This window comes from Trachemys scripta, chromosome 7 (genome assembly GCF_013100865.1).
Source record: "Trachemys scripta elegans isolate TJP31775 chromosome 7, CAS_Tse_1.0, whole genome shotgun sequence".
Taxonomy (NCBI): domain Eukaryota; kingdom Metazoa; phylum Chordata; order Testudines; family Emydidae; genus Trachemys; species Trachemys scripta.
The window spans coordinates 17,481,493-17,509,249 of record NC_048304.1 but is presented as its reverse complement, the minus strand read 5'-3'; the positions used below and the strand labels follow the sequence as shown (position 1 = coordinate 17,509,249).

The window sequence follows — 27,757 nt, the reverse complement described above, 5'->3', positions numbered from 1 at the left end:
TCGTCACTCACTTTTGTGTCAGCTTTGACTTTAATTCTGACCTTTGAATTGTTTGTGAGATGGGAGTGGCTGGAGGGGATGGGCTTTAGCTACTATGAACACAGAATGCTCAGGAAACAATGCATTCCATGGTGGAAATTGGGATTAGAAAATCCTCTTTGCCTCCTGACCCTTGAAAATGGACCATGAACAGAATGAAGATGACAGTAAGTAAAACTAAAGGAAATATAGCCCAGAGAGGACCGTTTCTCTAATAGTTTGTTTTCCTATTTCATTATAATGCATGCTTAAAAATAGTTATAGGCTTTTCTTTCAGGCCACCCACTGAACAACAGTATGTTTCCAGCACTGAAAAGGCCCACGGTAAATACATGCATGCTTCCTCCCATTGTCTGTGAGAATGTGGCCGCTGTCAATGCATTCCTTAAATACACCTCTCTGGACAGCTGAAGGTGCTCAATGCAAACTTAGGGTCCGATCCAAAGTCCACTGAAATCAGTGGAAAACTCCAATTTCCTTCAATGGCTCAGGCCCTTAAAATCATCTTCCATGACTAGAATTCCATAGTAATTTTGCATCACAGTTTTGTTTTTAATAAACAGAGGACTTTTGAATTCTACTACAAAGCTGCATGGCAAGAATTGAACTGGGACATTTATATCTTCTAATCAAATGCTGTGCAATTAAGACATCTATGATAAAGGATCTTTTATCTTAAATCTTTGTCTGCACCTTTTTAAAGAGATTATAATACAGTCCCAGAAGAGACACCCATTTCAAGGGGCCCCAGTGATACATTGCCGTCATTAATACTGCTGAAATGTCATTGAGTTCTGATGTTTAATTCGTGAATGATGAAAGTCTTGATTATTGTAGGGAGAAATAATGATGCTACACCAAGTATTGTTAAATCAAGATAAAAAGGAGATATTAATCTCTATGCAAACCACTGAACTCCAGGTCTGACTAACCACCAAAGAGTTAAGAAATAGGTGAAAGGATACAGCGTGAACTGGATCCGAAGAAGTGGGCTGTAGTCCACGAAAGCTTATGCTCTAATAAATTTGTTAGTCTCTAAGGTGCCACAAGTACTCCTGTTCTTCTTTTTGCAGATACAGACTAACATGGCTGCTACTCTGAAGCGTGAACTGGGTTTCAATGATGCTTTTCCTGGGTGTTGTGAGAAATAATTCTATTTGAAGGCTATATTTTTCTAATGAGTGAGATTGGCTAGATGTTGTTCAGAAAGGGCTGATCCAAAGTCATTGAAAACAATGGGAGTCTTTCCATTGACTTCAAAGGGCTTTAGATCAGACCCTGCAATAACATATACTATTACACGTATCCATTAAAACAATTGCACCTCCAGCAAATGGGCATCATTATAAGCAGATTGCAATTTAAAAAAAGAAAATGATCATCCCAATATATTATGAGAGTCAGATAAATGCATTGACACCCTTTACTTCTAGCTTTAAACCTTCCCTTTTCATCAAAAGGAAAAAAATGATTTCTCAATACTGAATTCCTGCCGACTATTGATAAACTTTCCCATAAATATTCCTTTACATGTAGGGAAAGGACAACAGATTTAAACCAGCTGTAATGCCAGAACTCTCTCAAACCATTTTTAAGTTTTGTCCAAATATCACTTTCTCCGTTTCCAGTAAAAATATATAAATGTTTTTCATGTGCTAAATGGCATAAGAAAAAGGTGGGGAAATAAGAGATGACAAAGTTCAGTTTATTTTATGATAAGGAAAAAATGTATTTGGCAATTCAGTTTATATGTGCCCATCACTCATCCACTCATATCTACATTGTGGATTCTTAACCAGGCAGTCTCAATCACTTTGAGCTTCCATATTGCTCAATGGAAGGGAAGGGGCATTGGTTTTGCCATCTTGTTATAGACCCCCAAAGTCTGAAAAACAAATGACCGAGATATCACAGAAAGTATAAGAATTCAACAGTATAGAATAGGGCATACAATAGTTTTGATTAGCCAGAACCTCAAACCCAAACTGGACCTGCCTTGTTGGAGTTTTGGGGGGGGGGGGGGAATCACACTCCTGTAACCTTAGTTTCATCATAAAATTATGGTGTTTCCATTGAGAAATCATTCTATTTTGATGACAGCTCAGACAAACCTGCTTTTGAATTTGGGGTGGCCACAGTGGAAAGCACCTACCAAAAGCAGAGCTCTGCATTCTGGAAGTCCATCCATGCACACATACGGTCTGTGGATGGAATTCTGGGGCATGGGCACTTCCCCATGGTGTCACCAGGTGCTTCCATGCATTGCTGAAGTCAATGGGAATTTTGCCACTGACTTCAATGGGTGCAGGATTAGTTCTCTAATGTACAATACAAGAACATGCTGCAAACTGAAATAGCTAAGGCACAACTGATGAGTAACAACCTACACTCTCAATTTCCTGGCTTTGGTCAAAGTGCTTTTCAGTCTCATTGTTATTCTAAAGTACAGCAATACATGTGTTTATAGATTATTGTGATATCCAGCAACAGGAACAAGTCTGTTGGTGATTTATATGCTCCAAATTCGGGATATTTATAACTCAGCCATTTAAAACATTTGCAAGGGGCTGGAATTTGGAACACATTCTCAGCTCAATTTTTGTTGTAAATAAGTTACTTAAAAATGCTGGGTTATTTTTAACTTTAGTCCATTAAAAATAAATGTTTGGGTACTCTTGGGAACATGCAGAGCTAGATTTTTTTATAAGTACAATGTGATTTAGAAATCAAAAATGTTGGCAGAGATTGTGGTGTAATGGTTAACAGGGTTCTGGGACTAAGGACACTTATGTTCTTGTGTCTACACAGACAGTGCCCATGGGTAAACCACTGATTCTCAGTTTACACCTCTATAAAATATACATAATGCACACCCACCACACAAGGGTGAGGTCAGTCTTAATTAATATTTATAAAAGATTTTTAGTTCTCTGAATGAGACAAATTTATAAAATTGACTGATTTCTTGTGGGCATCATGACCTAAGTGAGTTCCATTGCTATGTCATAGGAGTTGGTGAATTGGGTTGGTTGTCACAGTTTAGTCCATAGTGAATGGCTGTTCAACTCATTAGTGGGAATCTCAGCAGAAATATCATGGAAATGGAACTTCTAGAGAGGCTGTGAGTGAGTAGGCATCAACTAATACAGGCCCTAATTCCTGGCTCCGTCACCGACCTACTGTGTGGCCTCTGGAAAGTCATTTCAGCCTCTCAGAGCCTCTGTTTCCATACTCATCCTTTGTCTGTCTTGTAGCTGGAAAGCTCTTTGGGGCAAGTATTGTCTGTAAGTATCTATTTGTGTGGAATCTAGCACAATGAGCCTTCAAAATCCATTGGGTCTCTAGTCACTACTGTAACTTTAATAATTCTCATATCATCCAGAAGTGAACCCTCCAGGTCGTGAGTCATAGATAGGTGTAGGTTCTCCAGATCTCTTATTTCAGCAGATAATTTCTTTTGAACACAGAGATGGGGCAAAACTGGAAGTATTTATCCAACACCTTTCCCTATCCCGGGACATTGGAAGTGCAGATAAAATGGGACCTAGATCAGAACTACCGAACTATCCCTTGATTTTAAATTTGCAAAACCAAACTCCGACTCAAGAGATTTTAGAAATGCATAATAGACTAATATACCGTAATCTGTGATCTAATCTACTAGTCTACTCTAGAGATGCTTTGCTCATTGCCTTAAATAAAATCTCTTTGAATTTGCTCTGGACATGAGCAAAATAATTATACTGAAAGCAACATATGGATTATTTTTTAAAAAGAAAGTGTCCTGTAGTGTTTATCACTCAACATTAGGCTGATATCTTCACTCCTTCAGTACAAGGACAACCTTGTCTTCTCCTGCACAGGAAAGGTGACATTTCTACTGAAGCATATAGTTTCTTATTTTCATAGGTAAAATAATGAAGAGGTTAATTTAGGCTCTCTGAAGAATTGAGAATGGTCTCAGAAGAAAAGTCAAGTAAATCAAATTGATGGATGACTGCACTGAGCCATTCTTTGTGTCGTTTGAATTGTACATTGTTAGCAGATGACATTTCCTGGCTCTTCCACGTGTTTCTTTGTTTTTTTTTTATTAACTGAATTTGCTTCATGGTGCAAACCACTCTAATACGATGGGAAAGGTCACTGGATGGAGGGCTAGTTAACAAGAGAGATTGTTTCTGGATGAAGAATCAGGAGTACCAATTGTTATAGCTCAGTAAGGGGAGTATTTTTAGAGCAGCACATAAAGAAACAAACAACTGGTGTCCCAAGATTAGGATTAAAATAGTTAAAAGTGTGGCAAAATTTTATAGAAGCAACTGCTAGTTACCAGCGTTACTATTACTAAAAACAAAGAGTGAGATTTCTAAGCTAGCTAGGAGGTTTGGACACCCAGCTTTCATTAGCTTTAATGGGCCTAAATCCCTTAGGCAATTTGACAGTCTCATTCATGTTTTCTTATCCAGTTACTAAATAGAGAAGTCCAACCTCTGGAAAAACGTTATTTACAGTAATACTTCCGTAAGGCCCTAATTCTGCATGCTCATGTTTAACATCACAAGTATGAATAGTCCCATTAAAGTAATGTGTGTATAAAGCTAAGCATGTGCATAAGTATCTGCAGAATCAGAACCTAAATTCTAATATCTGATATCAGGTACACGTTTTTTGTTTTTTTTTGTGCTTAAAAAGCTAAGTCAGCAGACATTTCCCTAAAAAAGTACTGCTGAAAATTAATATGATCCTTTAGTTTGTGAAATGTTTAAATTACGACAAAATATTATTCTTAAATCACATCAGTAGTATGTTCATCTTTTTCATTATAACCAACAGGACAAATACTTTATGAGTAGAAATGATTTTGTTTGTATTCAATATCTGTCATCTGAGGATCTGTAAGTATTTATATTGATATCAATGCTGAGAAGGCAGGCATGATTGTACCCCATTTACAAGTGCGGGAATTAAGGCACAATTAAACGACTTGCCCAAAGTCAAAGAGTCATTGGAATAGAACCAAGGATTCCAACCCCAGCGCTAACAATTAGGCTACATCAGTTACATTTCTGTAAATGTACTGAGAGTTGCACTATCCCCAGCCTGGAGGTTGAGCTCCCAGGAGGTAAGGTTTGCTGTGATCTCTCCATTTTTACCTTTATCATCTCCCTTTGCCCTATCTCCCTCCACAGTAAAATTATAGCACAGTAAGTGATTATTCCATTGAATTGATCACTCCGTGTTCCTTATTTCTACACTAGCTATCCTGGATCTGGAATCGGAGCCTGAAAGTCCACTAGCACCCCCTGCAGATCTTCTGGAACAACTGGACGGATATGAATGGACTCTGCGAGATGGGGGTATATGTGCAACACTGACAGTTTCTCTTTTATTACAATCTGTAAATGAATTTGGTTCTGTGAAAGTGAGGGATTAATTGCCCCTGCTTTATTCAAGCAAGAGCCATGCAAGCTTCCTCATGACTCTTTCCCATAAGTCTCTGTTATGGTGTGAAAACTTTTGCTATTGTGGTCCCACGCCACTCTTGAACAGAGGCAGCTGTTCATGCCAACATGTGAGGCAGCTTTGTCAAGTATGTGAGTGGGGCTTGGATGAGATCAGTGCACTAATGTTCACTTAGGACCTAATCAGGGTTGGGTTGGAAATCCCTAGAGAAAGGTGCAAGAACACACTCTGATACCTATCTATGCCACAGTGTTAAATATTTCTGGATTGTGGTTAAATACTGTACCGGGTCCCACTACAAAATGTTGCTGTGAGGGCTGGGGTGCACCAGTCCCATAAACACTTGGTAGCATGCTGGGTGTCTCCAAGGCTTCAAGGATTAGGTTCTTTAGGCTCAGTGGGTTCCTCAAAATGTTTGCATGCCCTTTATTAGGCCTGTCAGCAGAAAGACGTGCAAACACCCTAGACACAATTGCTTTCAGTATTACAACAACAACAAAAAGATAAATCCAGCACAGATGAATAAAAGGTAATAAGGACCCCATGAAAACCCTGCACACTGTCTTCCCTGCAAGCTACGGCCCTGTATCCTCCTGCTGGTCCTCTGCATCTCTGTCCAGCTCTCAGGCCATCTAGTTCCACCTCCCAGGCAACCTCCATCCACTGCCAGCTCCCAGGCTACTGTGTTTGGCCTGCTGCTGCTCCTACTGGCGACTGCCTTCATCTCCCTCCTGAGCCTAGCCCATTTCACCTCCGGTTGTACTCTCTTTCTCTGGCTTGGTAGGTTATGGAGCCCTCTGCTGGATGTTGAGCTAGGGGTTAACAGTGCCTAGTAATGAACTAGTAAATCTATTACAATGTATCCAATATTTCTGGATTATTAGGCTACGGGAACTCTACTGGAATGAATGGAGTTTGCTGGTGTGGATACAGTTCAATCGCTACATCAGCTCTCAAAAACCACAGAGAAAAAGCCTTTGACAAAACTCAAACTGAAACTTTTTTTTTTTTTAAAGTGATCAACGTTCATCATTCTCCTCAATTATTTTCATTTTTGATTCCTCTGCCCTGCTGGGTTTTGGCCAGATCCAAAGCCAGAATTGTCAAAGCTCCAAAAGAAAATGCCCAAACTCCGGCCTGCCGGAAAATAGAAAGGATTAGAAACCTCATGAGAAAGTCTATTCAGGAGATTCTGGGCCAGTTCCTCAGCTGGCATAAGTTAGTGTCATTCCACTGGAGATTTGATGATTGACACCATCTGAGGATATAGTCCAGCCACCCTACTTTGCAGACTTTGGATAAGCCTCCAGACTCTTGAGACCTTATCTAAATTCCTGTCTTTTTGGAGGTTCCACCATTACTAATTCATAGCAACAGACAACCTTTGTAAAGTAAAAGATTTTACTGTCAAATTTTAGACTAATTCCATATTTTGATTGTTTCCCTTAGGAGGAAAAAACCTGCCACCACCTGCAGACTTACTGAGAAAGCTCAGTGAAGAGAGAAACAGGCCCATATTTCTAGAACACAGGTGAGATCCTTGCCTTTCCTGCTGTATTTGCTTCACATGACCTAGGGCCCTAGTCTGCTGCCCCAGGAGTATTATTTTGATGATTATTAATATTACAATGGCACCTAGATCACAACCAAGATCAAGGCCCCATTGTGCTAGGTGCTGAGCAAAGACACAGTGAAAGAGAGTCCATGCCCTTCCAATCTCTATAGACAAGTCGGACAAGGGGAAAGCATTCTTCTCCTCGCTTTACAGAAAAATGAAATTATTTGCCTAAGGCCAGACAGGAAGTAGAGTCAGGCACTGACCTGAGTCCCCACTGATGCCTTAGTCACAAGGCCATTCCTCCTCTCTAGCAGATCTATTAATTTCATTGGGACTACTCACATGTGAATGGATCAACTCATGTGAGTGGGGGATGCACAATATATGCCATCATGTGCCAGCAATGCCCCTCTGCCATGTACATTGGCCAAACCGGACAGTCTCTATGCAAAAGAATAAATGGACACAAATCTGACATCAGGAATCATTACATTCAAAAACCAGTAGGAGAACACTTCAATCTCTCTGGTCACTCAGATCTCAAAGTGGCAATTCTTCAACAAAAAAACTTCAAAAACAGACTCCAACGTGAAACTGCAGAACTGGAATTAATTTGCAAACTAGATACCATTAGTTTAGGCCTGAATAAAGACTGGGAGTGGTTGGGTCATTACAAAACCTAAACTTAAATTTCCCCAATACTAATGTCTCCCTACTGTTACTCACACACACCTTTTTGTCAACTGTCTTTAATGTGCCACTCTCTTACCACTTAAAACGTTATTTCTCCTCCCTTGGTATCCTGCTGTTAATTGATTTGTCTTGTTAGACTGATCTAACACTTGGTAAAGCAACCCCCATCCTTTCATGTATTTATACCTGCTCTTGTATCTTTTACTTCATACATCTGATGAAGTGGGTTCTAGCCCATGAAAGCTTATGCCCAAATAAATTTGTTTGTCTCTAAGGTGCCACAAGGACTCCTCATTTTTTTTTTGCTGATACAGACTCACACGGCTACCACTGAAACCTGTCAACATTTTTTATGCGACTTAAGTGGCACTTTGGGCTAGCCCTCTGCTCAGGGGTGAATTTCACCTTTAACGTGCAGCCCCAGGTATTGAACTTAGCACCTTCCATCTTTGCCTCTGCCCTCACCCTTTTAAAACAATCTTCCATTTGCCAGTAAAGTAGAAAAGCAAAGCACAAATGATAAAGTGCCATTGTAATGAACTGTAGTTTAGTGTAATGATTGGAGGGAGCCTCAAAAAAGATTTAGACTAGGTGTACAGTGGGATTAAGTTTCTCAATCTTTATGAGAGGGATGGGCATTAGGACCTGCCTGAATGTCTTTTTAAATACAACCTGGAAATGACAGAAAAGTAATAAAGAAACATAGGAGCTGTGAGTTGATAGTTATCTGCTAAACACTCATTAAATCAAACATCTGAGCCAAATAAAAAGGGATCTAGAGGCTCAGGAATATTTGCTAAGAGCAGATGTGTTTTAAATTTCCTTTGGATAGCCTGAACACAAGGATGATTTATTAGCCCCCAGTCTCTAATCAGAGTGTCATGGATGTTTCAGACATCCATGTTATTGATCGGAAGGCCTGCAGGGGTGATTTATCCTGTCAAGAATGATCTGGCTAATAGCCTATAAAATGGTCGTTTGCTCTCTCTGATAACTGCCTGTAGCATCATATTATTTGTAGGATTTGTGATATTAGATCTTCCTTTTTATTGAAAAGGGGCTTCTTAATATAAGTTGCCACAATCCTGACAGCAAAGATTCTTAAAGGATATTGTCTAGGGTCATAACAAATCCTTAGCAAAACTTACTTTACCTGGGAGGATACAGTCATCATCGCCTCCTAAGAAAAGAATTGCTTACTTAAGCATTCCCCAAACAGCAAGCGCTGAGATGATCCCCTCTGTTAGCATCCACTCTACAGTATTTCAATACATCTTGGCAAGAGCATTTTTACATTAGAGAAATGTAACAAATATATAAAAGGAGAACATACAGTATTACAATGGGGGCATGGAGGTCCCAGTCCTCCACCTTCGCAGTCAGTGCGAGTATTACCATTGACTACCAAAGGCAGTAGGAGCAGGGCTTTAAAATCAGTTATTACCATTGCGACTGCTAGCATGTCATTCATATTCGATTTCAGCTGTATATGTAGGTAGGCGAGTTATATTGTGTACTGCATCACTACAGTTCTAGGAGGCTGCTGTCTGCAGAGACAGTTGCCACTCAGAGCAGAGCTATTGCAGCATGTTACAGAGGACACATAGTATGCTCTCTTCATGTGCACATTAGTCTTTTTGTTGTTGCCGTTTCGATTAACCTGAAATAAAAAAAATCCAGACTCAAGATATGGCTGCTCTTCATGTATAAAATTATATATAGTTTCTAAGTGTATATAGAGATCGGACAGGAAAGATGTTTGTATTTTGGTTTGGATCTGGCGAAATCACAGGTTGGGTTTTGATTTTGCAAAAGCCACCCATGGTGTTTTAGAGCTGGCATCTTTCTTATCCCAATCAGCAGAGTTTAAGGTGGGGGTTCAAACTTTTGCGTTAGACCCATTTTTCTACTAATGAGCAAAGTGAGATCTTTTTCGTTTTGCAGGTAATTTAAAAATACATTTGTCTTTTATTTGTTTGTAATTAAAAAGATGCTGAGGCCAGTAGTGATTAGTGTCAAAGACTGGGCTTCTCTCAAATGGGCTTCTCTCCCCTGCAGTGAGTTAAACATGCTAACTAGACATGGCTGTTTCTTTAAAAGGTTAAAAATCGAGCGTTTATCATTTTAATGTTAATCCTTAGGATTCCCACAATGACAGAAGACATGGCCAGGAATGCCTTCCTCAGCTTTGTCAATTCCAAATGCTGCTATGGCAATAAAGCTGCTGGAGAACTGGTCATTCAGAATTTGAGACAGATGACTCTATACAGAGTGAGTATATTCAGATCTGAAACTGAAAAAATGGTGCTTGGGCCATGTTTGGCCAAGTTGCTTGGATAATTTTCCAGTTGTCAAGTGATACTGGTCCATGAAGAATCATCTATTTATTAAATAAAATGGCTTTAATTAATTTGTCTTGAAATGGAATTCTATTGCTCAAATAAATATTTTCCAAGGAAAACGCACCTTACAATTATTTGCAGCCTTCTACGAGTGAAAAAGTCCATCTTTCTCCATAGTATGAGCATCTGCAATACCTAAACGCTACAAAATTTCTGAAAGATTTTCTCCTCCCTTCTGAACTATGGAATTTGTCTGCAGCATCAGACCCCTAAAATTGCTGCCTTTCCCCAGGCAAAACTGAAGGTATATGCTAACCTGCACTTGGTTTACTTACACAAACACAGGGAACAAATTGTAATCCTAACTGTGGTAGAGCACATTTATTCACTGTAATATATAATTCAGCTGAAAATTGACTGATCTAGGTTCTTTATGTCATCCCCTTCACAAATGTATTAAAGTGAGCTCAAGAGAAGCTCTCCTTCTTGCTTTCTCTCCTTTCTCCATTCTGTAGCAAAGTTCTTTTGTGTATGTTCTTTTAGGTTTTTTTAAAATATTTTGTGCTGCTCCAAAAAATGCCAGTTTGCCATTGAACTGAGCATTAATGAGTTTCAGAATGCAGACGCCCCCTATTATTATACACAATGAATCACTCAACTTTCTAATACATATACAATGGGATGAGCATAGCTGTTAAATAGAAAAAAATGTTATGCTGTAGCAAGTTCTAATATATAATTGAGCACTTCTCTTTTCAAAGCTTTTAAAAAGAGAAATACAAGACACCAAATATCACAATAGACAAAACTCTTTGTGTTCTCAATGGAGTTCATTGAACAACTCACTAAAATAATATTTATTGCCAGTCTAGCCCTTTTTTCTGTTCACACAAGACTTATGAGGTGCGAGGTCATTAGTAATTTGGATCTATTCACCAAATATTCAGAATCAAGAGTTTCTAGCCTATGGCCTGTTAGTTCTTCATTTGTGAACACAACATCATTTGTGTTGAGTGATAGTTCATCCAAGTCACATGGTATTGTTTCTGTTCCCCAGTGGGTTTTCTGAAGCCTTTCAGACTAGACTATAAATGACAACTGATGAATAGGAAATCATAAATACTGCACCTTTTGTAGGAAATTTCAGACAAATAACCATTTATACTAGGTTGTTCAACTTTTGGGATTCACAAACTTTCTAGCTGTTATCTGAACATTCCTGAGTAAACAAGCAACAGAATCCCATGAATAAAAGACTTTCCGTTTGTATTTGCTAGTCCAATTCTTTAAATAAATAAATTAAAAAAAAGTTGATGGAGCTCTATCTTTGAGTCAAATGATTCAGTGAATGTCCTTGCTGACTTTTTCCAGCAACTTATTGTGAAAACTTGAAATGGAAAAGTTCTCCAGTATGATTTAGTTGGTGTTGGTCCTGCTTTGACCAGGAGATTGGACTAGATGACCTCCGGAGATTTCGTCCAACCCTAATACTCTATGACACTATTGCGGCTTAATACAATTTCTCTTAACGGTAATTGATTCCATGATTATTTCTCTTTTCTAGTATCGACTGGAGACCTATCATGAATCAAGGCTAAGTGAATGGACTTTTCAACCTTTTACTAGTGAGTAACTGCCACATAACCAATTTGAAATGACACAAACAGGAAATGCTTGAATAACTGAGGCTGTGTGTATACTTGGAGCTAGGGGTGTGATTCCCAGCTCATACTCATGTTAGCTCTCATTGACCTCCGCACTGAAAGTAATAGCGTAGCCAAGGTGGCATGGGCAGCAGAGAGAGCTGACATGTGCTAGCCGCCCCGAATAAGTACCCATGTGGTCTAAGAGAGAATATGTGATTTATTCAAGGTCACAGATGAAGTCTATGGTGTCCACATGACTAGAACATTCTTCCTCTTACACTAAACCATCTCACACAGTACCTCTGCTAGTACGTGTAAGATATGGACCTAAGATGAAAAGTTTGGATGAGGAAATGGATCAGATCTCTCTCCAAGCTTACGGGAAGGATAGTCAGACCTGGGATTTTGTTTTGCACCCATCTATAATAGGGTACATATTGTACAAATTGAAAAATCATACTCTGTTCAGAGACCCCATGTAATGCCTGAATATTGTAGCAGGTGGATAAGAAGCTGTCTCAGCTCTGCTATTCAGTGCCTAGATCATTAACTTAATTTTAACATTTAAAACTATTTTATTTCAATTTAAAGTCAGATTTAATTCATTTTTTTTGGACGGGCTCTCTTGATCAACTGTCTACAGTACTTAACGACTTGGGACTTTAAACCAAGAAAATAAGCTTTACCTGACTACTTTAAAGAGGTTTTTGTCAGATTACAGTATGAGTGATAAAAATAAATAAATAAAAAAATTAATGAATAAAAAGAGATCCGGTTGTGAGAAGTCAAGGACACAATGAGGTCTGTCTTGCAAAGGTGAGGTGTGATGGGTTTCTAAGAGAAGTAATACAGTCTGGCTGAAGTGATTGGCATGACCTATTATATGAAGCAGCTGAGGGACTTTGAAGAGAGCATTGTGGATGCAAGACTTTCCTTTATAGACTTAGGTTCATTTTATTCCCATTTTGTGAGGTTTTTGTTAAGGGTCTTGGAAGCCGATGACATTATTTCCATTAGAAAAAGCAGATTGCCTCTATAGTAATAACTTCCTGCAAAGTGTGATATACCGCGTTGCTTGTGAAAGATTTCAGATTGACAGCCCTAGAGAGTGAAGTTCTTTTATTTATCCAGAAGAAAGGTACAGCTTGAGGAACAGCAGAGATAACAGTCCCTTACACTCCTTGAACAATGTGCCTGAACCCTGACTAGGATGGGCCTTGGGGATCCATGAGAGGCAGTTGAAGGAGTCAGTAAGAAAGTCTACACCAGAGAAAGAGTAGGCAATTCAGTCTTCATCCTTTGCGGAGAATGCCAACAAGAGCACCCTGTAGTGCACTGCCATTTATGGGGCTTGTTGGTGTTCCATTGGGAAGTGGCTGGAGAACCCCAGACTCATTTCCAATAACATATACAGCAGGGCAAAGTTCGACCAAGATTTATATAAGGTTTTCTTCCTGATGCAGATAATTTGGTAGATGGACCACAAAATGGCGCTTCTCCTCGGCCATGGGATATTAAGGTCCAGGCGCCGCCAATGTTTCAGGATGATACAAAGAAGTTCCGAGTACCTCACTCTTCATTAGTCAAGGTAATTCAGTCTATGGATCGGTTAAAATCAAGGGCAAAGTGTGTTATTACTTAGGACACATTCATTTAGATAAGCCTTCCAAAGCTCAAATGGGTTATTTATGGTTGTGGAGGGCAGAGTTCTCAATACATTTTAGTGTTAGTTTTGTAATTTTATCTTATGAATCTTCATATGAAAATAGGGTCTGTATGTGTGCGCACACAAACACACTATAAATATATGGGCAAATAGGTATAATTTATTTTTTACTACTCTTTTTTGTTTAGCTGTTTGGGTACAAATTTTGCTCTAAGCATTATAAGAAGCGGTGCAAGGTGATTTTTTTCCTCTCTTTTTTTTTTAAATAATGACAAAAATTGGCAGAAGCTTTTCCAATATTTTTTCATGACATCTCCCTCCTCTTTTGATCTCCTCCATGGGTAGTTTAATTTTTTTTTAAGTACAATTTTGATTTAAAAAAAAGAAATTTCAGCAAAAGTATGCACAGAAAATATTTTCCATTTCTCTGGTAGGTCTAATTAGAAATTCTCCTCCGTTAAATAATATACTATTGATGGTTCCTTTAGTAGTCTTTTAAAACAGGTTTTACTCTATTTGATGCTGTCCGATTGGGAGTAAAATACCATCACTGAAGTATTTTTGATGTAAAATGATTGTGTAATCCTATGTTAATGTTTCTGAAATATCTTGGTAGCTATATACATGAGCAATATTTTGATTTCAGGCATGCCACAAATGCCAGGGTCGTGGCCGACACAAATGCAGCGCTTGCCATGGTGCAGGCAGGGTAAGTAGCAGTTATGACTTCTTCAAGACAGTCCCCAATTCCCTACTTTTCATTTGGGTGCTTCATTTCACATATATCTTATCTAGCACGTAATGCAGTGCTACTGTACTTATAAATAGGGAGGATTCAGGATGAGGGTAGGGGTGGTAAATCAGCAGGATAGTGTTGTTTACTTCTAAACTTTGCATAATAAAAGCCTGATTCTGCATTCTTTGTACACCCAAACTTCCTGTTGACATCAATGGATCCACATATATAGAATCTGGATTGTGAATTTTATGAATGAAAAGAATCTTGTTTGGAAATCCACTCCGGTAGATAGACAGCCTCAGGAGTTGTAATACCTTACTCCTCTCTAGCCTGTGGATTACATTGGTTTGTCTGAGAGTAGATTTCACTCTGCATGCAATCAAATGAGTGTGAATCCTAAACATATAACACAGTAAATCCATCAACACATTTGCTCAGACCGTAGTTTTGAAATTTCTCAGTGGAAATGAGTCCCCAATCCAACCAGCCATATACTTAACTTTAAATGGAAGAGTAATCTCACTGAGTTGTTCCCAGCTGTGCATTTGGCCTCCTCTTTCGGATGTGCTCATCCTGCATAAAAGTTCCCAGCAACAAAAAACGTATTGTTGTTCACAGCACTAAGAGCATAATATTTAGCTCAATCTAGTCCGATTTAAAAAAAAAAAATTCTGCAAAGCAGCTTGCTAGTCATTACATACAAAAATATAGGTGCAAAAATGTGTATATGATATAAAATACATTTAATCTCATTCCAATTTCATTTATGCCAGTGGTAGATTTGACCAATAGACACCTATTTAGCCCACTTTCATACACAATGAGATTTAATCAACCTTCTATTTTCCACGTTATTGTTGTCAAGGCTGATTCCCCACTCTGGCACTTTAAGTACAGAAGGTGGGGGCCTGCAAGAATTTAAAAAATTAATACTGGCCACTTCAGGCTTGTATTAAACTCCCAAGGTCACAGCTTCTCTCTGACCTTGGATGGGTAGATATTGCCACCACCCAAGTGCAAAAAAACCAAACCAAACCCTTGAAAACCCAGGAAGGAACACTTGGGAATTCTTTCCTGTGGGGTACCTTCAAGCCCTTTCACCCCCCTTCCCAGGAAGAGTTGAGGAAAAAAACAAACAAAATCAGCTGTTGCCACCAGCTAATTAAACAGCATATGCACAAACCTCTTGGGGACACAAAAATCAAATCCTGTTCTTAAAAAAGGTAAATTTTATTAAACCACAAAAGAAAGGAAATACATTTGGAACATAGGCTTTTTGCTAGATCGCAAAAGAAACAATTACAAAAATTAAGCATCAAGATAACTCTCGAGGTTCAGCTTAAAGGTTACAAGCAAAACAAAAGCACTTGAGGTTAGCACAGACAAGTCCACAAGCCAATAAAAAAATAAAAGAAATAACCCTAAATCGCATCTTCCTAGACATTCCCTAATTTACTTACATTTCTGGGGTTTCAGATAAGCAATCTTTAGGTATGATCTGATGGTTTTTCATACCTGGCTTAAAGCTTCTCAGAGCATAACTGCTCCCTGTTCCCCTCTTTCCTGCAGAACAAAAACACACAGACAAAGGGAAGTTTTTTCCCAATTTTAAAAAGTTCTAACCCTCCCATTGGCTCTTTTGGTCAGGTGTGCGCTCCTTTCCTTTTACCTGTGGGCTTGTTAATCCTTTACAGGTAAAGCAAGTAGAGAACAACCATCAAGAGGGATTCCATAGCCAACTGGCTGGCTAGGTGTCCACAAAAGGGAGCTATCCCCCCTCTGATGTATCACAATTGTGCAAAGCACATACCTAACATAACTTCTTTTTTGCTGACACCTGACTGAGCAGGGTTGTGGTTAGAAAGCATAGCGATAGTGTGCAAGACAAATCTGGCTTTTACAAATCTGAAACATGGTTGTTTCTAGTATCAGGGAGGGCATATTTTATTTCTCTGGTGCACTTTTAGATGAGATGTGTTACGTGCAGTGGGGCCAGACACAGGAAAAAGCAGCAGAAGCGGTGCAAGATGCGTTCAGGTACTGGACGTAAAAGGTAAGGTGGGCTCATGGGCATTTTGCCACCATGGCTCCATTTGGATTATTTTCTAGAATAATTTGATTTATTAAGAAAAAAAATCGAATCCTCATTTGTGCACAGAGAAGCAGATCCTCTATGTGGATGAGTTGTACTGTATGTAAGAGAGCAGTATGATTGCTCAGAGCTCCGGTATGAAACTGGAGAAAAGCCTGTAAAGAGTCTTTGGGTTAAGTTTAGAGGTGAGAGCAACAAGGTGTCATGGTGGGCGTCTGCTATAGACCACCAGACCCGGAGGAGGAGGTAGACGAGGCTTTCTTCGGACAACTAACAAAATTTTCCAGATCACAGGCCCTGGTTCTCATGGGGACTTCAATCACCCTGATATCTGCTGCAGGAACAATACAGCAGTGCACGGATAATTCAGGATGTTTTTGGAGAGTGTTGGGGATAACTTCCTGGTGCAAGTGGACCATCTCATGAACTCGACCATCTCATGGTCACTGCTGCCCAGGTTGCCACCCACTTCTACTTCCCCTACCAATTCTTCCCTGTTTGTGAGGAGCAGATCAAGAGGAGCATGGCCCCTAGTTCGTTCTTAGGTTTAAAATAACCGAGATGGTATTGTGGATAATCATGGCAATAATTGTAAAGCATGAATCCACTGAGGCTAATGAAGGCTTAAAGAGCTTCAATAAATCAATTATTAACTGCTGCTAATCCGAGCTGTGTTGAAGCAATCAAAATGTTCCATGCATAAGCATATGCCTCCTGCATCTGTTAGAGGCAGAGATATCAGTGTCTGGAAAGGGACACTCAGCCTTCTACAGTTGTGTAGGGAAACTGTTATTATCCTTAATTAGATGCACAAATAATTTCTTTGACTAATTCCACATTTACAAACAGTCTTTGTGGTGGTATTAGTCATTCAGTTTATACAATAAATACAAATCCCTTGCATCACAGAATAATGAAAGAAGTACACCCACTGCATATAATTTTGTTAACCGCTTTACTGTCTTACAGAGATAGGCTCAAAAAAGAAAGAAACCAAAGAACATTGAAAACATTGTAGGGGCTGAGCCTCCAGATCCCTCAAACGTTAAACTTGAACCATTTAACTGCTCTTGAAACAAACCTTTATTTTTGCCTCTAAAAGGTGCAGCACCTGTTCTGGGCGGGGCAACAAAACCTGTATGACATGCCAGGGAGAGAAAAAGCTCTTACATTTCATACAGCTGATAATAACCTGGTAAGTAGAGTGGGTAGAATGTTGTAGTTATTATATGTAGTACAGCAACACCTTGAGTTTCCAACCAAGATTGGGGCCCCATTTTGTACGATAGGTAATATGAGTTAGACAGATAAAAAAGTATTTATTACCATTTTATAGATAGGGAACTGAGGTGCACAGGCCCAGCTCCAACTCTCATTAAAGTTAGTGGGAGTCTTTCCATTGATTTTTGTGGGAGATGGATTGGGTCCAGAGAGATAAATGACTTACCCAGGGTCACAAAGGAAGTCTGTGGCACAGTCAGAAATGGAACCGAGGAACTCTGGAGTTCCTGTCCAGCACTTGAACCAAAAGATCAGCTTTCCTTCCTGTAATCAGAGGCATCTCACAGTTGGAAGTATCTCTTTTGTGTAGAGTGAAATGAATTATCGAGTCTAAGTTAATGTTAGGTTAGCAGCCAGAGCAGAATGGATGACATTAGCACTTTGCTATTAACACTTGTTATCTGAGTGGTTCAGTGCCAGTAGTGACATCTGAGTCTAGCAGCTGAACCCCACGTACCAGGGTTTATGCTACAGAAAAAAGCTGGTTCCCTCTGTTGTGGCTCCAGTATTCACACTTCTAATTTGGGAGCTTTGGAGCCAGAGGTAACAGAAGGGTCTAACAGCATCTCAGGTTGTGAGCTTTGGTTAAAAGCCACACATTGCCTGTTGACCCACACCCCAAAATACTTTCTAATGGAAGCCCAAGCTCCACCGTTTTAAGAACTTTGCTTCTCAAAAATTAATTTCAATTCATCCGTGGAACAACCTTTAAATCAGGAATTGCCACCAAGTGGTGCCGATGGTTTTTATGAAATGCACACCAGGCTACTAAAGAAAAGGACTGGCACTACACATTTATTTGGCACAGGATGCAACATAGCCAACAGATGGAAATAAATTTGGATCACGCTACCATTCTGGGCAGTGATCCTGAGATGGGAAGCTCTATTTTCTCATCACTAAATCCTCAACACATGTAGTCCTTCAGGCAATTGAGTGACATAGTAAGGCATGTCATGTGGTACTATTGTATACACATGAGATATACTATGTCTACTCTTGGAGCTGGGGATGTGATTCCCAGCTCACGTAGACGTACTTGTGCTGAGCTAGTGAGCTGAAAATAATAGTGTAGCCTGGGGTCTCATGGGCAACAGCGAGTGGCAGCTTGGGCTAGCTGTGTCCATGTAAGTACCCATGGGGTTCAGGTGGGTGTATACTCAGCACGGCTAGCCTGCTGCTCGCTGTTGCCTTGCTACCCAGCCATAGGACTATTTTTAATGTGCTAGTTTGATGAGAGCTAGCAGAAGTATGTCCATGCAAGCTGGGAATCACACCCCTAGCTCCATGTGTAGAGAGATCCATATACAGCAGTGGTGGGAAACCTGCGGCCCACGGGCCACACATGGCCCATCAGGGTAATCCACTGGCGAGACAGTTACATTGACCGTCTGCAGGCACAGCCGCCCGCAGCTCCCAGTGGCCACGGTTTGCCGTTCCCGGCCAATGGGAGCTGCGAGAAGTGGCGGCCATTGGCCGAGAACGGCAAACCACAGCCACTGGGAGCTGCAGGCAACTGTGCCTTTGGATGGTCAATGTAAACAAACTGTCTTGTGGCTTGCCAGCGGATTACCCTGACGGGCCACGTGCGGCCCACAGGCCGCAGGTTGCCTACCACTGATATACAGTATATCCAATAGCATTGTATAACTCCCTTTTGAAGTCTTCCTTATTTAGTAACCAAGCCTTTATCTTCCAAGCCATAGTGCAAAATAATTAATTATATATTATTATATAACCATGGCTTCTGAAGGAGGATATACGGCTGAACCTGCAATAGTAAAATAATAGGTTTATAAGTCATCTTGAAAACTGTAAGGTAGCCTGTTAACCATGAAGCCCTAGTTTCAGGATCTTTTAATGCAAGAGTCATCCATGCCATAAAAGCATTTGAGGTTGTTAAGAAAAGAGGTTGTTGCAGAAGAGCACAAAGGTTGTGAAGAGTGAATATTGTCCTCAAATCAGGAAGCAGTAGAGCCTTACTCAAGTGTTTAGAAATAGTTTAGAGCAATATAAATAACCTACGATGCTTTCTCTCTCCCAGGAAGAACAAAGTGTTTGAATTTGTTTCTGAGCACCAGCTGAACTTTCCAGAAGAGCTGCTCAGTAAAGTCAACGGAGAGAATGTATTTAAAGATGAAAATGTTCTGGTGAGTAAATCTTAGGGCTGGAGGAAATTAGTGATTGTTCCTACCTCACACCCATTTCTGGACTTTCTTCCACTTTACCACAAGTCAGCTTTAGTGCATAGTGGACTTGAGTTAAAATAACTACCAGCTCCGCCAAACCACTAACCAACTGTGAATTAGATGAATTCTTTATATTATTTATTTGTATTGTGTCAGCTATGCCCCAGGGCTCCATTGTGCTAGGCACAGTTCAAACACCTAACTGAACAGAGTCCCTGTCCCTAAATGCTTACAGTTTAACTAACCCTGTCATGTCGGTAGTAGAGATCCTGCAATCAGAATTTAGTTCAGGAGTGTGTGAGGCAGAGTAGAATCCAGGTCACTATCTCAGAGCTGTAGTGTCTCGGCAGTCCTAAGCATACATCACTCACAGGTATATGGGAAACATTTATATTCATGATGTATTTTTTATATATATATATATACACACACATCGAGAGAGAGAGAGAGAGAGAGATTTTTTAAAATGTGTCTCTCCAAAGCTCAAGGGACATGAATAAATCATTCTGAGGAAAAAAAAATCCATTCAGATTTCCATTTGGCTGATTGACCAGGTCAGTGATCCTTCCCAATGCACAGAACCAGGACTTCTTCCATAAATCATCAACACACTGAGACAAAGCCTTGGTAAGAGAATGAGGCTTTGCAACAAGCCTTCAAAGTCCAGAAGACTGGTGGGAGTCTGTTGGAACAAGACGGGAGTGAGTTCCATAATGGAAATACCATCTTGGCACTGGAATCTGGGGCTTATCAATTAGAGAACATCGGCTGCTCTCAGCTGCTGTGGTACTGCATGAGAAGAGGGTTAGCCTCTAAGTCGGAAGATGCCATCTTTACACAGTCACTTTTCCAGCCACAATTACATTCTGAGGTCTGTAATGTTATGGTAAAATGAATATAAATCTGTATCCCTGATTTCACTATTTAAGGACATTCAATATGTTTTCATTGTGCTGTAGCTGGCTCCTTGCATGTGTTGACAGAATGGCAAACCAGATAGTTCGTGCCACGCAGGTTGGGTTTGTATTCCTTTTCTTTTTAAATTTCAGGTGTATCCCATCATTGACTTCCCTAAACCAGAGATTTCCCTAGCTTCACAGAGAGCCATCACAGAGCATAATGCAGCATTTGCCACATCATCACGCATTCTACAGCAGGTAAGCCAGATAGTAAGACCAAGGGTAAAAGGTGTGGGGATCTGATTCTTACTCATGCAAGCCAAGGTTGTGGAATTTAATGCCTGATCCAGTACGCACTGACAGCAGTTGAAGTCAAAGAATCAGGTTCTTAGCCAGTAACCCATATTGTAGGTCACACTTACAAGATTGGAGTCTGTATCCTGAAATGCAGAGACGCTGAAAAGGACTTAGAGGTAACAGTACATAACCAATTGAACCAATTGAACATAAGCTCCCAGTGTGATGCTGTAACTAAGAGGGGAAATGTGATCCATGGATGTATAAGCTGGGGAAAATCAAATAGATATGTGGTATTACCTCCTGATAATTTTGGACTGTGTTTATTTCATTAGATTTATTTGTGGAATTGATTAAAACCAGTGATGTTGGGGGAGGATGGTAGATGTTAATTCCTAGGTTAGTCATTTAAGAGCAATATCATTTTTGAGCAGATGTAAAGCACAATTTCTTTAAAAATCAGAGTTAAATCCCAGGGGAAACAACAGCTCTTGGTTCTAAAGACAAGAGAAACTTCTTTCCCCCTTTCCAAACAAAGTCATGGCAAATAAATTCTTTATCTCCCGGATTAATATCCTAGCAGCTAATTTTGCATAACCATTATGTTCCATCAAGTCACATCTATTGCCTTCATTAGTTTGCAAATGCTAAATTATAGCTGGTACATACTGCCTTTTCCCTCTGGAAAGAGAAAAATGCCACCTTAAAAAAGAAAAGTAAATTAAGAGACCAAAATAAGCTAAAGGGGCAATGGTTTGATTTTCCATACGGTCCGTCAATCTAAAATCAGCTCTTTGGCAAGCTCGTGCTTTCCAAATTAATTCCAGGCGATAATCTCCACTTCTCACTATCAAAAGCAGTTTGTTCACTAGATTGGGACACACCATCCAAATGCGTCCTCTCGCTGCCTGGGAAAGCAGGTGTTGAGAAGCTCTTTCAGTGCCAAATCTCCCAGACCATGTGTTGTTTACTTAGGTCTGGGCTGCGTCCTGCCGGCCCATTCCTCATTACTTAATTCTTTGCACCCTCCACTTGCTCTTGGCTAAAGTTCTACCACTTAATAATCAGCATCCTTTGGAAGAGAAGAGGAGAAACACCTTTTACTGCATATTTGCTTGGCTGCTGGCATTCCAGCTTTTTATGAAGTCGGCCATATGATGGAGATAAATATTGTGCCCATAAACATTCCGTAGGCTCAGCATGACAACAGTCTGGCAGTTTTTGCTTGCTTCATTTAGTTGTGTTTAGAACACTGACTGTGTGTGTAACACATCAGGGTGGACAACTGAGGATCATTACTTACTGAGAGCAGGAGATTATTACTTAATCTACCACAGCTATTGCATTCTTCTCCTCTGCCTTTTTAATTTGTACTAAACTAGATCCCAGTTGCATTAGCTTAGCTTCAGCACTGGATGGCAGTGTCTTTTCATAACAAATGCTACGAGTGGAGATGTACACCTTTGCAAGGCTGAATGGAACTAAAGAAAGAGAATTATGTCGTCAAATGGTTTGACTGAATGCGTGCTTTCAAAACACTACAGACGAGTGAACAGGCATTTAGCTCAAGGTGTTAGCAAACAGGCATTTAACCCGAGTGTTAGCTTCCTGTGCAGACTTTTTTCTGGCATGGTCCCTCATTGAAATATTTGGACTTGATTAGTTATTTCTAGCTGTTGAAACATATTCGCTAAAATGTCCCCAACAAGATTTTGTCCCGGGTAACTCCCTAATTGGCATGTGTGATTTATCTGCAGCTTTCAGCACAGATCCTCAAAATGTTTTACATGGTGTGAGTGGGTTGGGATCACTATACCCATTTCACAGATGTGCAAACTGATGCACAGAATTGTTAAGTGAACTGCCCAAGGCCATGCAGCTGGTTGGGATGAGTCAGCTCAGCAGTGATGAGTCTGCAGAGGCCAGCGTGGCAAATCTGCTAATGGTGATTCTGCGACTGCTCTTTCCCTCCCTCACACCCCAGCAGAAGTGAGTGATAGGGCCATCAGAAGATGCAGTTGGGCAGAGTGTGGGGCAGAGTCAGGGTGTCTTTGGCCCAGGGAAAAGAGTGGCATTGAAGGCATTGGGATGCAACAGGGAACCCACTAGTGATAGAGTCTTAGCAGCTGAAGTACCTACAGTGCTTATCTCAGCTGTGGCACAATTGGTGTCCTACCAGGGACTGCCTTAGATGAGGTTTGGTACCATGACGCCCCGAAAGACCGACATTCACACAGTTACTGACTGAGCCATGAATAGAATCCAGGAGTCCCAGCTCTCTGTTCTAGCCACTGGACCACACTGTCTCCTAAACCTCTTCCACTCTTTGCGACAACTCACCCCTAGACCCAGATTTCTATATGCTCCAAAGACAACTAATGTGCTCGTCTTTGCCTTTCTCAATGCTACTTCTTTACTGACATGCTAACTCTTCAGGAAGATGCTGATCCTTCAAGAGAAAGACCAAGTATTTGTGGTCATTTCTTTGAACTACTGCTGAAATGTTTTGTGAGGCCAACATTTGAAGGGGACACAACCAATCTGCATTAGTGACACTTTATGCTATAAAAGGCACCAAACTCCTAGAAGATGGTTGTTTCTGTGATTCACAATCTTCTTGAGTTCCAGCAGAAGTAAAATGTACCCAAACATATTCTTGAGGCCCTTATACTGGGTGCAAGAATTTTGCAAGTTTCCTAAGAATTCTTCCATTAGGGGAAGAGAGTGGCATGGAATTTATGGCAGTTCTGTGGTTCTGTGTGCCTCTTCTTGCTAGAAGGGGCTCTCACGGGCCAGTACACCAAGAATCCACCCTCCAAAAAAATCAGGTTGCAAAGAAGGAAAGGTGGGTGGATTAATGCTAACAAGGTCAGCATTAAACTTCACAAGAACTCTGCTGGGTTGTACATTGGTAAGTATTATGCTGGGTTGTATGTAGTGTTGGGAAATAGGATACCGTCTGTGCAGCATGTCCCTTGTTTGCATCCTCCCCATCCACATATCTGGAAGCCCGCAGAGCCCTTGTGTCTTTTGAGTAAGAGAAAGAGACAACAGTGCTACTAAGACATACTTCCTCCTTCCAAGCCACGAGGGTAAGGATCCTGCAAACACCTCCCACTTACAGTCTATATAGCCCAGACAAGAGAAAGGAAGTATTATCTCCATGTCAAGGAACCGAGGCACAGATTGCATGACTTGGTAGGTCACATAGGAAGTCTGTAGCAGAGCCAGGATGTGAAGCCAAATCTCCTGAGTCCCTTAGCCCAGCACCTTAACTCAGAAGGATGATCTTGTGGCTATCTTGAGTACTTATATAGGCCCCATCTCCATAGGGTCTGAGCACCTCACAATCTTTAATGGATTTATCCTTACAACATCCCTGTAAGGCAGTGCTATTATCCCCATTGTACAGATGGGAAACTGAGGCACAGGTAGACTCTGGCTTGCCTAAGGTCTGTAGCAGAGCACAGAATTTAACCCAGGTCTCCTGAGTTCCAGGTGAATACACTAACCATTGGCCCATCCTGATTCTTTCTTTTATAAAAGATATGAGAAAAGAAAATCTGCCACTAAGGGCAGGATGGTGAGATAAATATTGTATAATATGTAGAAGGATGCTCTGCTCTGACTATAAAGGGGTCACTATGAGCTTCCTGTATAAAAACACATCTAATGAACTAGTTTTATTAATAAACGGTAAGTCACTACAGAAAAAGATTACCAAAGAAGTGTGTGTTCACACATATGCTACTCGGGCACTATAGGCATAAACTTTAACAGTATGTAGTGTAAGTTCACTATAGTAAAACTGAATCTAAATAATGGAGGATGAGCAATAATACAAGGAAGAAACAAGTTTAAGAGCTCCATTAAATGTTGGGTCGGAAGAATAAGAACAAGAATAATCCTTATTCACTTTGCAAAAATGTGTCTAGTTCCCTGAGCATCTGAAAAACTTTATATAGTACTGGTATTTGGCTGAGAAAAGAAAAAGATGAACTAGGAACCAAAGGGGAGGGCTAACTCAGTGGTTTGAGCATAGGCCTACTAAACCCACAGTTGTGAATTCAATCCTTGAGGAGGCCATTTAGGGATCTGGGACATAAATCTGTCTGGTGATTGGTCCTGCTTTGAGCAGGGGGTTGGACTAGATGAGGTCCCTTCCAACCCTAATATTCTACAATTCAGTTGGAAATTGATTACAGACAAACTAAATCAAAAAGAGAACTATAACCAGATAGCATAAAATGTATATAACTGAAAAGCAGGTAGATTGCAAGATAGTCTCTTTCTACACAAAGTTTACTATGTATTTTGAAACCACCCATTTAATTTTCTTTATGCTGTAGGAGCACTGTAGGTTAGAGAAGGCCTGAGCAACAATCTTTGGCTCTAAATCTGAACCTCCCCAACATTCATGGGCTCCTGGTTTGGAGATCTTGATTTGGTACATTGCTGAAAGAAGAAACAGCCATGGGTCCAAACTTTTCCAGGGTTTGGTTCACATTAGAAAGGGTCAAGACCTATTGAACCCTAAAGTCTCTCCTCCCTGCAAGGGGAAAACATATTCCAATAAGAGACATGCCACATAGTAAAACATACCAGTTTCTCTTAGCCAAAAGACTGATCCTGTAGTATAATGTTCTCCTCCCCCATTCAGATTAGGCGCTATCTAGGACAACTGTGTAGTAATGGCTGATTTTTTATTGTTATCTACTGTAGAATATTTTATAGAAAGAACAAGGGTAGCTAGATTAAAAGTGAAGGTTTAAAAAGTTTAGCAGCTTTCTTCCCACATGCCATGGTAGAAATGCTCCTAACAATCTTTATTTAAGAGCAGGGGGATGGGGCTACATGGAATGGGGACTGAAAAGACTCTGCAACTGTAATTTAATGGACCAAACTATGCCTTCTCTAGGCAATCTCATTGTCTAAAAGCTTGTAATCTGTGGCTCTGATCATGCTGCGGCTTATTATCTATATACTTCACTTTAAAAAAAAAAAGTCTTAGTACTCTTCCCATCTGGGAAGTTCTGCAGACATTTTTTCTGTTAGACCTGAGTAGAGACTGTCTGAGGATATTCACACTGTGTGCTGGAGATTAGGGTAAAAGTACAGAAGTCTAATCTCCCCCACACCAAAACCAACCACTATCAACAACCCCCCACCGCCCAAACCAGGAAATGACTCTCTGTATTTGCTCGTGCATCAGGCCTGTTAAAACATATAGCCTCAACTCCTAGATAACCAAAAGAACCCAGCAAAGGTTTTATATAGAGTAAACCCTTCACAGAAATCCAAACAGAGAGCCCTGCTCACCCAAAACTAAACTAACTCTATAGATGTCACTTTTTTAGAATACAGGCCTTGCTGCTACCCTCCCCCTCAGCCTTCCTGATTATTGACCCAAGGGATCTCTTTATAAATGAATCTGGTTGGTAGGTTAATAAGGGACTCACACCTGGGCCCTGATTGACCAGTGAAGAGCTCCTATTAGCTCTGTCAGTATCCTTCAGGGTGCGGGACCCAGTTTAGACATTAACTCCCTGATTGCTGGCTTTGATGCAGACCTAGTTTCTGAAACAATAAACATGTCTTTAATTTCCTTTAATCTGAAACTTTCCTGGAAGCTAAGGACTCATCCATCTACAAGTACTCAAATACTTTTGTAACAAGGTCATGATTGACATGCTTATCTGCCCTGGTTACAGCAAGCACAGATGACTTGTCCCCTCATGGCTTTTAACCAGAAAACCGTATGTCCACTGTTTACACATCTACTCATACAAAGCTGCTGTACCATGTAGCTATCCCATAATGCCTTGCCGGGGCAGAGAGGGGGAATTGCATCTACAGGAGATGTACCAGCAATAGATGAGGCAATGCTTTCTGGGCTGTGTTACCACACAGAGCTGGGACAATACAGGGCTGGCTAACCTGTTTACACAGTGAAAGGGTCACATTTACGCAGCAAAATAACACTGTCATAACACGGTTACAGGAAGACATGGTGGCCTGGCCTAAGCACACAGTTAGCCCCCAGGATTAACCATGTCTTGTATGTGAACAAATCAAGCATGTCACAAAGTGGTTATAAACTCACTGGCAGTGTTCTAGTGTGCACAAGGCTGAAAGCTCCAAACACACAGGATAGTCTGTTGAAGAAGGGGGAGAGCATTTGACAACTGATGTGGTGGCTGAAGGCATCTCTCTCTATGGGATGTCAAGCATTTCTTTCTTCCTCTCCAGATGTAGCAAAACATGAGGAGTCAGCCTTACTTAATTAAGGCTTTTCACTTGCTTTTTTTTTCTTTTCTCAGCGACAGACTATTGAGCTGATCCCCATCACAGAAGTTCATTATCTGTATGCAGGGAAGACGTACCTGTACTATGTCTATGGACTAGAAAACAAGGTGTATGCACTGGACTACCCAGAGAGGTACTGCTGTGGCTGCACCATCATATGATGGCAGTAGAATGCTTCCAGAGTTCTTCAGTGTGAAACAGACAATGGCCGCACTTATAATGGCAATATTAACGTTCCGTGGATGCACCCCCAGCAGGGTCAGACCAGAGAGAGAAACAGCATGGCAGGACTTGGGTATTTTCATCACTGTGTCATCTGGTCCCACTCAGGGTACAGTTGGAAGACATGATGGTAATAACTCCTGAGTCCTGTTTACTCTGCAGCTTTATCTAGTGCTACTACCCATGGAACTGCATGGACCTAAAATGTCCAGTCTAGATGAAGTCAAGGAAAGAAGAAAATAAACCTCACCAGGAGAGAGAATAAGGAACACAACTCACCAATGCTATTAGCAGCTCAAAGCCTGATTCAGCCTCATTAGAGCCA

The 27,757-nt window shown here is 40.5% G+C and overlaps 1 protein-coding gene across 1 annotated transcript; it reads left to right on the top strand.

Annotated features, from left to right (window-relative positions):
- The first annotated feature begins 99 nt into the window (after positions 1 to 99).
- Positions 100 to 27,705, top strand: SSUH2 (ssu-2 homolog). The gene is made up of 12 exons (XM_034777971.1): positions 100 to 206; positions 5,298 to 5,396; positions 6,952 to 7,033; positions 9,895 to 10,024; positions 11,660 to 11,720; positions 13,205 to 13,329; positions 14,054 to 14,116; positions 16,114 to 16,199; positions 17,341 to 17,433; positions 19,564 to 19,669; positions 20,758 to 20,865; positions 27,225 to 27,705. Exons 1-12 carry the CDS (start codon positions 179 to 181, stop codon positions 27,369 to 27,371), a joined length of 1,128 nt encoding a protein of 375 aa, XP_034633862.1. The 5' UTR covers positions 100 to 178; the 3' UTR covers positions 27,372 to 27,705.
- The last annotated feature ends 52 nt before the right edge of the window (positions 27,706 to 27,757 follow it).

Bases quoted from the DNA above. Each gene is read 5' to 3' on its own strand.
- SSUH2 (XM_034777971.1), top strand. From the start codon at position 179: ATGGACCATGAACAGAATGAAGATGACA. The intron at 17,434-19,563 runs GTAAGTAGAGTG...TCTCTCTCCCAG, and splicing joins ATACAGCTGATAATAACCTG to GAAGAACAAAGTGTTTGAAT. The intron at 19,670-20,757 runs GTGAGTAAATCT...TTTAAATTTCAG, and splicing joins TTAAAGATGAAAATGTTCTG to GTGTATCCCATCATTGACTT.